Source organism: Lepisma saccharinum, chromosome 6 (assembly GCF_977018435.1).
Source record: "Lepisma saccharinum chromosome 6, izLepSacc3.1, whole genome shotgun sequence".
NCBI lineage: Eukaryota > Metazoa > Arthropoda > Insecta > Zygentoma > Lepismatidae > Lepisma > Lepisma saccharinum.
Window position 1 is genome coordinate 37407385 of NC_139234.1, and position 17279 is coordinate 37424663.

The window sequence follows — 17279 nt, forward strand, 5'->3', positions numbered from 1 at the left end:
ATCTCAATTATCCATGGATGGTCTTATGAAATCCAAAATAAAGTATTCCCTGATAACAATATTATGTCAATTTCACGTCAACACGGCACTATAAAAAAAGCTGGGGATATAAGAGGGTGTGGGGATACACAGCCAATATAACAATATCACGTCACGTGCAAAATGTATAATCATGGCAAAAGTTGGTCTATGTGGACTGGAACCAGTGATGGCATCATAGTGGGGCACGAGCGCAGGCACCCCAGTTCACAGCCAAACGAGTGCACAAATGAGCCAGATCTGGCTCCAAGAGAGCTAAGTTGGCAACACTGCCATGGGGGGGGGGAGCCCCGTGGAGACTGTTCCGCATGCCCTTAAAATAATGGTTTTATTTAAGAAGAACTTATCATTTTCCAGTGTGCAGCTGTCATATTAGACCAATCGATGCTAAGGTTTTTTGAAAATTTTTGTCAAATTGAACATATATGCACCCATGAGATATCATTTGAAGCACAAGAGGTCTATCTATTAAAATAAATTATTATTTAATTATTGTAATGTGTAATTTTACCATGAGAGACATTCAAAAATGACCTATGTACAATTTTAATGTAGTTTTTGCATATATATCAAAATTGATCCAAATTCCACTAACAGCCCCTTCAATATAACAACTCTTTTCCTTGGAAATAGGAAAGGTCGTAGACTTGAGAGTTGACTGTATTATCCAGTATATTCATAAACAGCAAGTTGAATATTTGATAACAGGTAAGTTACACAAATTTCTTTTGCGCATTATCAGACCAAATGAATTGGAAGGTAGATTGTATTGTGAGTTACACAGTTTGTTGAATCAATTTCGAGATGGTTAATTGTTTTTATGCCAAATTATTGTTAAAACATCTCAGAACTGAATTCTCAAACTATGTAATGTACAAGTGTTTTTCTTCCTACTTCATTTGTTTTGACAATGCAAATAAGAAGTTTGGGAAACATTGCCTGTTATAACAATCAATGTAAACAACAGAAAATATCTCACAGACATCACTGTTGTACAGTGGCATCCCTCTCACAGACATCAAGAACTCTGAAAAGGTATATTCAGGTGTTGCTAGGTCACACATTTTTAACTTATTGAAACTTTTTCTTTAAGAATGGGGAAATTGATAAAGGGACACTTACAAAGAATACCTGTGCCCAGACTGGTTTTCAAACCCAGGACATCTGGTGTTGAGGCAAGTGAAGAAAGTTTGTTCTTAGATAATACATCTGACCATGTTGGTTACTAACATGGATGCAAGAATACTCTTATTTTTTCATTATTTTCACTACATAAAATCTTGTGAATGTAGTTACACAATTAAAGTTACTTATAAACCATTACACCTGTCCTTTTGTTTCTAATTTTAATTAATTCATACTTTTTAAAAAAAAGTTGCTCAACATAAACCACACAAAAAGCCTCAGTGACTGACTAGTTTTAAAAATGCCTCACCCTGTGTGAAATGTAATGAAAGTTGCATGAACTCCATTTCTCAGAATTGGGTGACCAAAATTGCTAGTCTTATTTCTCTTGTAGTCTACGGTTATCAAGCATAAAAACACTTTTGTATTGTCATATTGCAGGAGAACACATGCTCCTTTCATCAGACATTTATTTTTTGTTTGATTAAAGATAGAGTTATAACAATGGTTAAAAAAAAATTAACATAAAAGAATCAGTTATACAATGGATAAAAAAAATCCAATAAGTTCAAAAAATCCAATAAGTTCACTGTTCATGTACAGTCTACAGTCTGCACTAATGCATTTATATAAATAAAATGTGTGTATTAATTTAAAAACTAACATTTAATTTAGTAAGAAGCACATTCAGACTGTGGGGCATCTGACCTCCATTATATTTTCATTGAACTTTTTAAGATTTAATTTTATTTAACAAAGGAGAGGCTACCGAAGAAACCTTTAACCCATTAGGTGCCAATGTTCCCATTATGGGAACATATTTTATTTTTTTTTCTCTCACACGCATTGAAATATGTATTTTTTTCATTTTATATCAACTGTATATGAAGTAAATAAACTATTAAAATTGTATTACCTTCTTAAGTCCTTGTGGTTAAAAAATAATATTTTTTCAATTTTGGGGAAAAGTTGTTTTTCACATTGATTTTTTAAAAAATAATCCACTAAACCATAGTATCGTCACATTTTGCTTATGTCAGTGAAATTGTAGCAATATATCCATATTTTCATTATTTAATGAAAACATTTCCTAAAATATTCCATTGTAAAAGAAGGGGGACTATTTGTCTATCGTTCCCAGAATGGGAGCATTGGCGTAATGTGCTATAAGCAGCATTTTCCCTTCCTGTTCCCAAAGTGGGAGCTTTGGCTTGAATTGTGAATTTACTGGAACCGCCAACCTGTGGCACTAGAAGTTGCTCTCTCGTGTCAGACTGACTTGTTTTGTTCTGTTGTCCACTCTTGACGAGTGCACTTTTGTTTGTTGTGCGTTGATTGAATTTGACAATGCCTCGAAAGTTTCTTACTACGCAAGAGGCCTTGGACTACTTGGACTCTTTAGACAGTGATAAAGTTGGATCTAATGTAGACATTGTGTGTTTGCCTCCTGAGCCTGCAGTTGTTTCGGATGAAGAGGACATTGATGATAATGAACTTTTGGACACTGTTCCTGCAGACATTGCCGGTGAAGTTCTAGTTCATACCACCGAAGATGAAATTACAAGTTTCGAAAATGAAGACTACGTACCAAGGTGAAAGAAACTGAAACTAAATTGGACAAAAGCAAGTGAAGTGTTACACATTCCTGGTGCAAGTCACCCAAATTTGAATGATAATCATCCGGAACTAAGCTGCGAAACACCATATCAATTATTCAAGAGATATTTTGATGATGAAATTTTGCGAAATCTTCAAGATGAAACCTTACGATATGCACAACAAAAGAACAATGTCAACTTTCAGATTGATGCTCGTGAACTGAAGAAGTTTTTGGGGATCATTCTTTTCAGTGGATACCACTCGCTATACCACAAGAAGATTTATACTGGAGCAAAGCTGATGACTGCAAAATTCCATTAGTGCACAATAGTATGTCAAGAGGTAGATTTCGTGATGTAAAATAATATCTTCATCTTTCAAACAATGATTGTATTGATAAAAGTGACAAATTATCAAAAGTGAGAATGTTTTTGGATTTGTTTCGCAAGAAACTTCAACAGTTTGGCACATTCTCAGAATATATTTGTGTAGATGAAGAAATGATACCTTACCCTGGATGATATTCAGCAAAAATGTTTACGCATGGGAAACCTGTCCGTTTTGGATATAAACTGTGGGTTTTGGCTTCATCAGATGGTTATCCTTTCAATTTCCAGCCATACGTTGGAAAGGAAGACAGAAGTGATGTTCCATTGGGCACAAGGGTTGTGTTGAAATTAATTGAGTGCATTGAGAAACAGGAGTGCAACCAACTGTTCTTCGATAACTTCTTCACATCCCCATAACTATTATTGGGACTGAAGTCAAAATGTTTCAGAGCTTCGGGTACAGTCAAGAGAAAATCGTTTGGGAGAGTGTCCTTTACTTGACACTAAAGAAATGAAGAAAAAGGAAAGAGGAACCTCTGATGTGTGTTCTACTGGAGACATTTGTGTCATAAAGTGGCATGATAATCATGTAGTATGCCTTGCATCAAATTATGATACGACAAATCCAGTAGGGTTTGCTAAACGATACTGCAAGTCTCAGCATAAGAAAATTGATGTTCAGCAGCCACATTTGGTAGATTCCTATAACAAACATATGGGAGGAGTGGATTCCTTAGATCATTATCTGAGTCAAAATCAAGGGAAAGAAGTGTTGGTGGCCTTTCTTTAGCAACACTTTAAATATGGCTGTTGTTGCAGCTTGGAGACTGCACCGATCCCGGCAAATAAACAATCCAGATGCAAATTGTGTAAAAAGAACACAAGAACAAAATGTATCAAGTGTAACGTGATGTTACATAAAATGTGCTCTGGGTGTTTCCATTCTCATAAATAGATTACATTTTGACTTATGTACAATTTTGTGAACTGTGTAGTACCATTTTACATATATCATGTATGTACATTATGTATAGTATCATTCCTCTGTAGACATCTCGTTAACTCTGTAAACCTATTAGAAATGTAATGGTCTAGTGTTAGTCCTATATCACGCCAATGCTCCCGTAATGGGAACAAGCAACAAAATAATTACTATAATATGAAATTCGATTTTTGTAATAAATATTTCTTTTCCAATCAGAAATTAGTTAAATAAAAGAGTTTCAACACAAAAATTAGCATTCCTCAGCTAGTGGCAGGCAATGGGTTGAAAAAGAAAAGCCATCACACATTATGTACAGGGTATCCGAGAAGACACGAACCTTGCACTTGGTACTTGGTATTAACTTTGTCCCTGTAGATATTTTTTAAACATTAAACAAGAAAATGATCCTTTACATGAACACTAGTACGGGGTAAAAATTACTAAAGTTTATAAAAGTTATTTTTGTGAAGTAAAATAGAAACATCAATAAAAAAAGACTTCTATGGAGTCGCTTGCAATAATTTTTTATATGTATCGCTGTTCTGTGTGGGTATTTATCGATTTATGGGGTTAATTGTGACATGTTCACAAAGAAGCATGTTTTTTTATGTTAAGAGGTGTAGAGGCAACATAGGTCATATTGTGTGCCCGACGCCAGGCTATGTTACTCAAGCAATGTTCAGATGAAAGAAAAGATTTGAAATTTATCGTACAAAAACCTAACCTACTGGTGTCATGTTCTGGAACATTCCAATAATATTGTGGTACCATAGTTTTATGTTGAGAAAAAATATAGTTACCATGAGTTATGCTTCAGACCTTGGACTGAAAGTTGTTGCCAGGATATGTAAACTTGCCTAGCCTAAACATATTTTTGTTCATTGCATTACCAAGCATATAGCACCCAAGTGGATATAGCATTAGGCAAGTGCCATGTCCATGAGAGGGAAGAGGGGGTTAAGTGTAAATTACTCTACCTTAAATTTGCAACTTCGTGAGTGACAATAAAGTATTGTGAAAGAAACGACAAAAATAATTTTTCTGATCTTATGTCATAATGTACATTGATGTATTTTGATGCAAGCATGTTGCTTACATAACTTCAGTGATTGAAATACCTCTTTCATGATTTTGCACAGTTGCTGCAGTTCTATGCCATAAAAAAGGAAGACATTGCATTGTGGGAGTTCAATGAGGCCTTCAGTGTTGTAGCATTGGCCATCATGAAGAAACTCAGCCTGGATCCAAACAAGGTGAATGTTCATGGAGGAGCTGTCAGTTTGGGACACCCAATAGGGTAAGTATTTTCTGGTGAGAGGATTACTGTAATGCATCATGCATGCACTGATGCATATTTCGTGTGTATGTGACAAAGTTAGTTTCCAATATTTAGCTGGAATCAAGGAGTACTGGTTTCAATACCCGGTGGAGGCACATAGTTGTTCAAACCTCACTTTAAACTGTAGGTCCAGTCCTGATTAGCCATTCATGGCATATATGGACTCTGGGTGTCTGCACTCACGGCCTGTATAACCCTCTGTGCTGTCCATTTGTGTTTGTGATGTTCCCTTCATACATTTCATATTATCACCATTCATCCTTGTCTTGGCATGGCAATTAACCACAAATTGCAGAAAAGCAAAGTAAAATAAATCAATCAATCATTCCATATTTGGCCAAAAATTTAATTGAATTGAAATCATTAAAAATCTACATTCAAACCCATGTCTGTGTTAAATTTTGTACTTTCATAAGTGTGGCCATGGAGGACCCATTGACATATTTGAACCTGTCCCCACCAAATTTTCAACATATTTATACCAGAGACCAATTTAGTAATCTATTTAGTATGCTCTCAGTTCCATTCCAGGAATAGGTGTTTTGATATTAGAATAAAAAAAAATATTAAAAAATACAAAATCATGCAAGACCTGAAATACTTGTAATTATTCAAGTGTGTTCATACACACCCAAGTACAGCTCTAAAATAATGTTAGTAAGAAGAGAGGTGGAAGGTGTGGGAGAGATATTGATGTATAGTGTACCAAGGTCTGTCAAAGCCCACTTTCCCCCACTCTAGAATGTCTGGTCATAACCAGAGATGGCCATTTGACTTCGGCCTCACGAGGCCCAACCTCCGAGTTAAAGGTTGGCCTCTGACCTCACACTGCCTCAGCCTCCAACCTCCAACTCAGCCTCCAAATTCCATTTCAGCCTCCGGCCTCACATGGCCTCAGCCTCTGAGATCCATCTTGGCCTCCGGCCTTACATGGCCATAGCCTCCGACCTCCAACTCGGCCTCACAGGGCCGCAGCCTCCAAACTCCAACTAAGCCTCGGACTCACATGGCCTCAGCCTCCGATCTCCATCTTGGCCTCTAGCCTCACACATTGCCTCAGCCTCACAAGGCTTATGGAGGTCGAGGCTGAGATTGTGGCCAGGCCTCATGAGGCTAGACATTTCTGGTCTGAACTGACAAAAAGTTGGTCAATTTCTTCTACAGTTCGTGGGAAATCCTGTGTGTTTTAAGAGAAGGGGCTAATGATTACACAATATTAATAAACATGTTAGATTTAACATAGAATTTTACGAGGTATGGAACATGACTATATTTTCACTTTTTTCAGAACATAAGCACCTCAGTTATGGTCTGCTTGCTATCCTCGTGTTTCCTTACCGAGGGGGGGGGGGGGGGGGGGCAGGAGCATACTTTCCTTTCCAGGAGACACGAGACAACGACTGTATAATATCTGGATGTGGTTTTTAGATAGTCCAGAAGTTACGGACACTCTTTCCAGAATAGACTCGAGATAACATCTGACAAAAGTAAAACAGAGAAAAAGGAACAGACTGCACCCTACGCCACCGAGAGCCAAGCGAGATGCCAAATAAAGGAATGCAACCTACCCTCGAGGCCAAAAATCACCTCTGGCATGGCTCATATCAACAACTGGTAGAAGGCGGGCTTCCTTTCTGAAGGACAAAGACAGTTTCACAAAGTACAAAATTCTTAAAAATTCCCGTAGTACAATTCATTGGAAGCGAAATGCAGATCGGATTCTGCTATCGTGTAGGGAGAGCTGTTCATTTGATTTGCTTGCGAGGCCCCACCTCCAACCTCACACACCCTCAGCCTCTGAACTCCCATCTCGGCCTCACATGGCCTCAGCCTCCGACCTCCAACTCAGCCTCACATGGCCTCAACCTCCGACCTCCAACTCTGCCTCCGGCCTCACATGGCCTCAGCCTCCAAGCTCAAGGTTGGCCTCCAGCCTCACACGGCCTCAACCTCCGACCTCGCACGGCATCAACCCCCCAAGCTCAAGGTCGGCATTTGGCCTCACATGGCCTCAGCCTCGCAAGGCTCCTGGAGGCCATGGCTGAGGCCGAGGCCGGGCATCTGGAGGCTGGACATCTCTGGTCATAACAGGCCTTTTTGTCAGTCCCTGTGTTTACAACCTCGGCAGGGTTTCTGTGACTTCATCAGGGTGATACTCTCTGCGTGTCTGCTATTTTCAGCACTGTAAAGCATGCAACGCTCTTTTCATGGCATTTCTCCTTTTTATTTCTTGTGTCTTGCAGTTCAGATATAGAACTCGGAAAAATTTTATTTCTCTAGAAAACAACTTGAACATATTTGGATCTTCATGGGGAAACCTATTTTTCAGAATTTCCAACAGACTGCTTATTGCTTTTGCTCCCCGATTTATTGTTTTTCCGTGGAACTGCCGGAATATTCCCTCACACTCTTTTATAACTTGCATCCAATTAGGAGAAGGAGACACAAGGCCACCCCGTGACAAAGTTTCTATCCATCCTCCACCCGATGAATTTGATGCACAAATTTCAATTATATCTTCCTGTTTCCACCTCTGCTTTCTTTTCCCCTTAATTAACATGTTGATTTGCCCTGGAGTAAAGGTTTTGCTCAAAATTTGTCTCACTTTTTTGTTCACGATAGTTTTCACTTTCTTCCGCTCCCTTGTTTTTAAAGCCACTTTTGACTGCAATACCTTCTTATACCTTGCTTGCCATTCTTGCCATTTTTGCAAATTGATGTTAAGGTTTTTGATTTCCTCGTGACAATTATTTATATCTGTCTTTAGCTTTTCGTTTTCCCCATGAAGGACTTCCAGTTGTTTTGCGTTTTCGATATCTTCACTTTCTATTGAACAAACGAATGACAACACACACAGATAAAGGCTTTTGTTCTTGAGATGACACGCTACTGTTCACAAATAATTGTTCACTTACCTCAAATAGAACCCTTTTCCTAGCAAATCTTGCCGTTGCATGTCTTGCACGAATGCTGTTGTCGTCACTGACCTGCACATGTGTGACTGGAAGTAACAATGTAGGAATGGCATTTTTCTTCAGTCTCTTCTTTGGTGTAATTCCTAATAATTCCGATTTTAAATCACGTTCGTAACATTCTGGTGAAAAATGTGAAGGACAAATTCTCAAGTTAGCAACCTGAAATTTGTCTTTTTGATAACATTTGCTCTCCCAGATTTTTCGGAACTTCTCGTCTGGAAGAAATTTATGGTAAACAGTATCAAATTTTTTAGTTTTCCTGAGATAGTTTCGACATGTACTCACAGCACAATCAGACATTATTATTATCACTCACACTACAATATGAAAAACACAACAAAATGGCTAAAAATAGACACAAATACAAGAGCAATGAAAGAACACAGAAACAAGTTTCCCTTGCTAAAACTAGCGTATTCGAAACTTTTTCCAGCGATCTGTCATTTGTATGATGTCACGGTTTTACAACCACCTTGGCTTGCTCAAAAGGCACGATATGAACGGACCATCCAAAGCAAGCTGGAAACACAGGTCAGCGGACCTTGTAGTGTACTATTTCTGATTCTTAACAATCCTTTTTTCCTTGGTAAAATCACTTCGCACACCTTCAACCTACGATTTATGCCTGAAACTTCATGTAGAAACCAACCTCTGTGGTGGAGTGGTTAGCATGCCATGGTGTGATGCCAGGGGTCCCAGGTTCTAATCCTGATCTGGACATGGGTGTCGGATACACAGGGTGTCAGTTTCTGTTCTGTGCATATTCTATTATTGGTGTACAATGTTTATTTTTACTACCTCTTACTTACTCACTCAGGAAGATTTCACACCAAAGTGTAAACCAACCAGATGATATCAACGTCTCACGCTCTATGGGAGCTTTCAGATTGAAGCGACACTTTCCACTCAAACTGGGCCATTTTCTGAATGGCGTTCATTGTGTCATCTTGGACTGATCCTTGTGCACACACGATGAATGTTTTACTTTAGACTGAAGGGGCCCATGCATATTTGCAGTCTGACCACCTTAGTAAAAATTGAAGGTATGAAATAATTCTTGGAAGCTTTCCTGGTACCAATAATGGAAGTGATTCTCTCGACATATCAGACAGGACAGTTCTGGATGTGCTTCTGAACTTTAGAGAACTACCATAACTCTCATCTTCAGTGATTAAAGTGTATCCCTGTGGCTCTCGGAAGCTTCGAAGCATAATCTGGAACCGACCCGGCTGAGATCTCTTAGATATTGAATGTGTGTTTCGGAGAGAAGTAAATGTCACCCTTTAGTACTCAAGAATTCTTTTTCGCAGCATGTCGGGGGCCCGTCTCCTAGTGCACTTGGTATATGCCTTGAAGCCTGGAGAGAAAGGATTGGCATCCATCTGCAATGGAGGAGGAGGCGCATCGTCGGTCGTCATTGAAAAGTTGTAAGTATGAAACCGTCAGGCACAGGCACAAGAGCAAGCTTGTATTTGTTTTGACAGAATATTTTTTTAAAAAAATGGCAAATCCACAATAAACGGTGGCAGAACTGTACTTCTTGTGATAACATTTTGTTTTTTGTAATTTTTTTTCCTGTTCATACCCATCATACTACTGCCTCGTGTTACGTTACTCCTGCTTCTTTGTACCATATACTTGTTCTTGCGAAGATAATGCTAAGGTTTCAATCCACTTTTGTAACTCATACAGAATGGTTTGTTTGTTGGTAATTATACAAATTTTAAGTAATATTTGGGCTCAATGAAATTTTCTAACTGCCAAGTTAAGAATGAAATATTTTTGAGAATTTGTTGTTAATAGATTTTTTAATTTTGTACACTGTGCAATTGAATCTCCCAATTCTATCATAGAATTGCTTATGTACATATAATAGCTTAACCGTAAATTGCTTCATATTGTAAAATGTGGGCAATAGAAAGACTGATGAGATGTTTTTTTAAATAGTTCTATGTATACAATTGTTAACCAGCTGTACATTATATATAATAAACATGTTGCATAACACTGAAGAATATTTCTTTTATGTAGGGGTGAACCCAAATGGAAAACATTACCTACCCTGACCGTCTATACGAAAGCGGATTGTCACTTGTGTGAAGAATTAAAGATCTCTCTTGCTCCATTTGCACACAGATTTCAACTAAAAGAGGTTAACATTGATCATCCAGAAAATCAAAAGTACTTTGACTTGTACAAACATAAAATTCCTGTTGTGTTCTTGGAAGGTCGTTTTGTGGGAAGCTTCAGAATACTCCCAGAAGTGTTGGATATGAGACTGAAACAGTACGAAAAATAATGTGAAATTCCCTTGAATCTACTCTCCCCAGCCTACGTTGATAATATGTACATATGGAATTAAGTCAATTCATGCAGTTCTTTGATATTTATTTACAAATGAAGTCAATCCTATTTCGATTTTTTGTATACCATTCTTCATAGGAACTAGATTGTAGCTACAGATTCTTACAACAATGTAGCAGAACATGAACTTAATAATATTATGTTTTCATACAATCTTGTGTGTTTTTCTTTGTACAGGTGTTAGTTTCTTGCTTTCATAGAATATCTCATCTTTCTTTTTGAACATACGTGCTGAACGCACTTGACAGAACTGTTTAAGTATTTATGTGTACACACTCACTCACCTGTAGCATAAATCATTATGCTTCTGTAGGATATAATAGAACAGTACCTTGTGCTGGCTAAAATATAAAGTTCAATTGGCAAACATATTGTTACACTAGGTAGAAGAAAAGTGTTACTTTATGCACAGGTTAATTTAAGAGCACTAGTCAACACAACTAAAAAAAATGAGGGTAAAAGAACCCTTCAAAAATGTAGATCAGAGCAACATAAATTAACATGACTGGTCCACCCCTTCAAGTTGGTCTGTCATGAGAGAGAACAATTAACAGGTTGCTGATATTAAGGGCAAACTTGCAAAACTCGGGTAGCAGGAATCTGCTGTTTTCCAAATGTCGGTCCTATTCTAAAGATCATGCACTGTTCTTGTCACAAGCAAATTTCAGTGTATTAGATTATATGCAAGGCAGACTCCTGTCATACGTTGCATGAATTCCTTCAGTCTCCAATGTATGTGACACAATGATAAAAGAAAAATCGACCTTTGTTGACTTTGCCCCTAATATCCGCAATGCAGGGGGGCACGAGGGGGTGCATGTACACCCCCTAAATTTCTTCTGCACCCTCTATTCAAAATCTATGTTTGAAACATTAATTCTTGCAGTGTCATATGTCATAGTTATATTGAGCTCTTGAATGTTAGGTATTGTAGTGAGACCACTGTTATTGTATACAACAGCCAAGCATTGAAAGAGAAGCCGCATATATTTTCCTGTACTGTCAGCAATCTATAAAGATCAGAGGCCGTTGTCTTTTCTTTCGTCAGTATTGTTGTTAAGAATGGTTTCTTCTTTTGTTTTAAGCAGCCTTTGTGTTTTCCGATATATGCCCACAGCTCAGTGAGTTCTTTTTTGGCATTGTTGTTAAACGGTTTTATTGTCCGCCTACTTGCTGTTCCTTTTTACTCCAAGTCGCACTGGAGTAAAAATTTCAGATGCTTTCAAGATATCATCACTCTTCAGGTCGTACTCGAGAAACTATTTAATGCGAGTTGTATCGTGACGGGTAATTTACCTGTTAGTACGTTTACATTCTCTATGTTCCACGTAACATGTTTAGTAAAGTATCATTTCATGCTTGGCCGAGGAGCCCAAAGTTACAGTTCGTTGATGGGGATAGATAGCGTGGCAGAAGGGGATTTTAACAAAGATGAAGTTGGTCTCAAACTTTGTCCAAAATTAAAATTCTATGGGGGACAAGGGGCCAAAAATTGATGTAAAAAAAAAAGGCAAGGCTAGCAGAATTTAAGAGTACATGACAAAATGATACTCAAGATGGAATTATTGTTCAACTTTTCATGTATTTATTTTTTCGTCTGGAAGACACCTCAAGGCAAAAGAGGGGGTGGGGCACAGAGAGGCAATTGCCATCCTCGATTTCAAATTTTATGCAAATAAAGAATACATTTAGTAATTTATTTTTCGTAATTTCGTGAAAGTTCACAGTGGTAGCTAGGGGCGGTGAACAATCTAAATTAAAGCGTTATAAAGAGAGAATGCGGTACATATTAAATTAATATTGTTTTCAGTTTGCAATAATATGGATCTAAAAATTTTCTTGCTAGCGAAGCGAACAATATCATCATTCTATTCTGTAATAGATTGTAAATTACCAGGGAGAGAAGTGAGCCTAACTATGTACTTCACACTGTTATTGCTAAGCAGTTTGGTCTTAAATCCATGAACAATTGTTTGGATGAAAAGAAGCGTGCCCATTTGTGAGATTTATATCATTTTTGCTGTTCGTTTGTTACGAGGCAGATGAATTGCTTATGTAATGCATTTAAATAATATTTTATATATGTGTATTAAAGAAACTTTGAATACAGTGTTAACATGTCGCATATGCATTCTCTTATTTTGTTGTCGCTCCATGTTGCATATGTGTAAAACACAGTGGTCAGAAGTAGCGAGCTACTTGTAGTGTCGCTACTGGAGCTAGCTACAAAATTTGTAGCTGTAGCTGTAGTGACGCTACATTTTGAAAATTGTAGTTGTAGCGGTAGCGGAGCTACAAAATTCCTGTAGTTGTAGCGAAAATTTCGCTACAGCTACATTTTTTCTCAGCATTTTGAGGTGGATTTTGAATGTGGCAACAGCGTCAGAAAAAATCGACACTAACCCTTAATTTTGCAGGAGGTTCATAAAGACATTCTAGTATTACATGGAGATACAGATTATCTACATTGTAGATTATAGATATCTGCATAATTTATTTAATTAGTATCTGAATAATTCAGATATCCAGATAACTAACTGACATATATGAATATATTCCTGATAATAGCTATGTTTTTTTACCTGCATCGCAATTTTGGGGAGAAACATGCCTTGCTTGCTGCACCACTGGAAAAAAGTTCCTCGTTTGCGTCACCTCCGGAACAAATCCTGTGGATAGTCATGGTGTAAGAAGACACCAAAATGTCATTAATTGCTGTGTAAGACACAACTTGCAGTGCAAAAACGAGCGATGGATTTTCCACCTCACTGACAAGGGAATAGTGCCATCAATAAATGGCTCAGTACGTTAACAGCATTGATCATGATCTCACCAGCAAGAAATTATTGTTACAAGAATGATAGAGTTTCTGGAATTACAATTATTTTTGCGGTAGTATTTGTTCACAAATTTTAAAATTACAATATGTTTAGAACACTCAAGTTTACATGACAGTTTCCTCAATAATTTTATCATATTGCAAAAAGTATGTACAAGTTATTGACTTTCCTGCAGAAACGACAATTTTCTTTAGTTAATGTACATAGTTTTCAAATTTATGTATTTCTCCTACTTTTGCATCACTTTTCTGTAACTTTTGCTAAGCATGACATCATCATCATCCTTCGCCATTTCCTGCCTCTGGCTGGATTGGCATAGAAGTCAGGCCTCTCCATTTTTTCCTGGTCTTTCCCCACTCCTCTTTTTCCAAGGTGTTCCAATCTTGTCCTCTTCTCCTAACACTCTCCACTATCTGCTCTTTCCACCGACATCTTGGTCTTCCCCTTGGCCTTAATCTCACTCATTGTGCATTGTAAGCTCTTACTGGTAGTCTTTCTGCATCCATCCTCTTCATGTGTCCGAACCATCTCATCTGTGCCTGATCTATTCTCTCCTGAAGCTTCACTACACCCACTGTCTGTCGGATCTCCTCATTTCTTATTCTATCCCTTCTAGTCTTCCTCAAAAGACTCCTTAAAAATTTCATCTCCACTGCCTGCGTCTTTTTTTTTTTTTTTTTTGTCTCTCTATGTCATTGTTCAAGTCTCTGCTCCATATATAATTATTGGCACATAGTATGTGTTATATATTACCTTCTTGCATTTCATAGGTACATCCCTGTTCCATATTAATCTTCAAACGCTTTGATATAGTCCACCACCCATTCGTCCTCTTCTGTTTACGTCCTCATCTATTCTTCCACTTCTCTGAATCATGACAATGAGGATGAATGGTTTATTTATTTATTCTCTTATCTATAGTCGCTTTCTGCCACTTTCGGCTAATTGTGAGAACGAGGAAGAATGATGAATGATGAGCAGTGTGGGGAATAGAGGAGCAGGAGGATCTCATCCTCCCAACTTGGCGTCTTTCCTAGTTTTTGTTTTGAGTCCATTTTATGCATAGATAAGCTGATCGAGACTGGATCCTAACCACTATGTGCCTCCACTGGGTATCGAACCTGGGGCCTTTTTGAAGTCAAAGAGCTCCAGGTACTTTTCATTCAAAATGCTGACTTCATATCAGTCTATAAAAAATGAAATATTTATTCTCAAGAAAAATATGTTGATGTGAACATGAATACGTAATCCTACCAAATTTTATTTGTGTATAGTTGTAATCATTAATTTGGGTAACACCCTAATTGCAATATTCAAATATCAAATTTGAATTGATATGCCACTTGCATAGGTATGGTATTCTCAAAAACTATAGTAAAAATAAGTAACTGAAGTAACACTGCTATCAAAATTATCGAATGACTGGAATCATGATAATAAATAACAGAATCTATTTACCAGTAGTAGGGGATTTTTTAATACCCATATGGTTGTTTTCATTTTTTTTTATGCAAAAGTAGCGAAGAGGAGTAGCGTAGCGACATACTTTTAGGTAAATGTAGCTGTAGCGAAGCTACATTTCGGAAGAGTAGTTGTAGTGAAGCTACTTTAAAAATGTAGCATTCTGATCACTGGTATAACATATGTTGTACATGAAAGTTATACATGTCATATGTACAAAAAGAATTATATTCGTCATGCATTTTCTGTCTTTCAAAAATACAGTTTGTGTGCTTGTTTTCAATTATTAGTTAATGTGAAATTGAACGTGCGAAAAAATATTTAAATTCGTTTGTCCAACACAAATGCTTTAGCACCAACTTCTCCCCTTTTTGTGTGATTTACGAGGATAATAACGTCTTTATTTAATACTACTACTACTACTACTGGTAATAATAATAATGTCATTATTATTATTGGCACGTTTATCTTGGTACTTGTCCCCCCCCCCCCCCGACAAAAATTCGTGGTTGCGCCTCTGCTAAAACATACATGCATATTTTAAGTTTTCTTTATTTTCAACATCACCCCCTAAATTTTATTCCGCACCCCCAGATGATTAATCCTGGCACCGCCACTGCCGCAATGCTTCAATTGATCTGAATTTGCCTGTCGATGTCTCAGGAAACCAGCTAATGTGAAATTCTTCATTTCCATAAATTTCAAGACATATCGCATGCTAATTTAAATGATTATAAATTATACAAATTTGCCTGCCTGTCTTGTCTATTGCAGTAAAATAAGTCAGTGTCAACAATCAATTATTATTTTTTTTATTTTGAGATATCTTCAAAGTATTCAAAATGTAAATATGAAGTTGTGTAAGTTGAAAGAACATGTGATATCCATCGTCACAATTGGCATGTCAATGTATATCTTTTTCAGTGTATAAAAGACATGATTAAAAGAAAAGTACTCATTCATGCACAAAACTTATTTATCAATTTACTATAATTCTGTGGCCTCTGCCACCATACTCCTGGGAACTTGTGCTATTGCTTGTCGAGCCTTTGTTGTTTGGACATCATGTGTTCCTCTTGGTTGGCATCAGGAACACTCTGTTGTAGCAGCTAGTACCCAGAAGCAGGAGACAAGCAGATGACAATACCTAGCAGCTGTCCACAAAACTATACCCAATGAAAACTCATCAAGCAAAAGCACAGGTTCCTGAAAAAAATAAAAATCAGGTATAGGAGTACTTGCTCTTAGTGTATTAATATAACTTCTAGTAAACAATGAAATACAATTCATTCCTAACGGTTACTCAGGAACTACTAGAAATTCAAATATATAATTTAGTGAACTCAAAAATCTATCTAGTACTATTTTCCTGCAATATGAATAATCTTGGTCAGCAGACCCATTTGCAAATAGAAGTCAAACAGCCTGTGAGGATCAGGGCCTATCTACCAACTGCTGGGCTCACTCCTATGTGCCAAGAGGGGAGATCTACCAACCAGCATGATGGAACCTCCATGACGGTTGCAATTATGTAAATCAATAATCAAGTTTTGCGGATAAGCGAGTACTTTTCTTTTAATGTATTAATTTGCTTTCATGGCTCCGCAATTTCCTCAAGATGGTGGGTAGCCCCACACAGGCCGAAAATCTCAGGAGAAAAGTTGTTACGCTTCCCGCAGCAGACTCAAACCTGTGCATGTTCTGTACCCAGAGTCCAAAGCATGATGCCTTAGACTGCATGGTCATGGTGCGAGAATCGTCAACAGAGCAAATAGTCGATATACATCTTGATTCTTGAACCACTGGTATTTCAGAATCAACCAAAGATACAAATAAATTGCAATGCCTTCCAAGTATTCTGAACTGGGACCATTCACACACAATACTCCATTAGGGGTTAACAATTGAAACATTTGATACCACAAAATATGTATGAACGAAATGAAGTGCCAAGTTTCCGTAAACAAACTATAAAATATCTTGGTTTATCTGCCTGCCGGTGTGCCCATTGGAGTCGAACAGTTGATACTGTAGTGATCTATTTCTAACAAATAAATATAGAAATTGAAACCACCTTTAAAATATAAGCCAGATGTTGGTTGTAGTTCTTCTATTGTTTGTGCAAATGTAAGTATAAGGCCTTTTTAAAATGCTGTGATTTCTATGGTGAAAAATAAGTGTTTAGAACGTGGGAAAAACAATGCATTCTGAAGTTTTATCTAG

At 37.4% G+C, this 17279-nt stretch overlaps 1 protein-coding gene across 4 annotated transcripts in view; it reads left to right on the top strand.

The window, feature by feature from the left end:
* The window catches only part of Acat1 (Acetyl-CoA acetyltransferase 1), a 66720-nt gene extending 55872 nt beyond the window's left edge, over nt 1-10848 (top strand). The window contains exons 8-10 of one of the 4 annotated variants that reach the window (XM_083123783.1): nt 5217-5374; nt 9702-9818; nt 10423-10848. In XM_083123783.1, coding sequence (XP_082979909.1) covers nt 5217-5374; nt 9702-9818; nt 10423-10690 — 543 coding nt within the window. In that variant the 3' untranslated portion in view covers nt 10691-10848. Of the gene's footprint in view, nt 1-5216; nt 5375-9701; nt 10399-10422 lie in introns of those variants that run through there. The other 3 variants (XM_083123782.1, XM_083123784.1, XM_083123785.1) reach the window with 3 other exon arrangements.
* The last annotated feature ends 6431 nt before the right edge of the window (nt 10849-17279 follow it).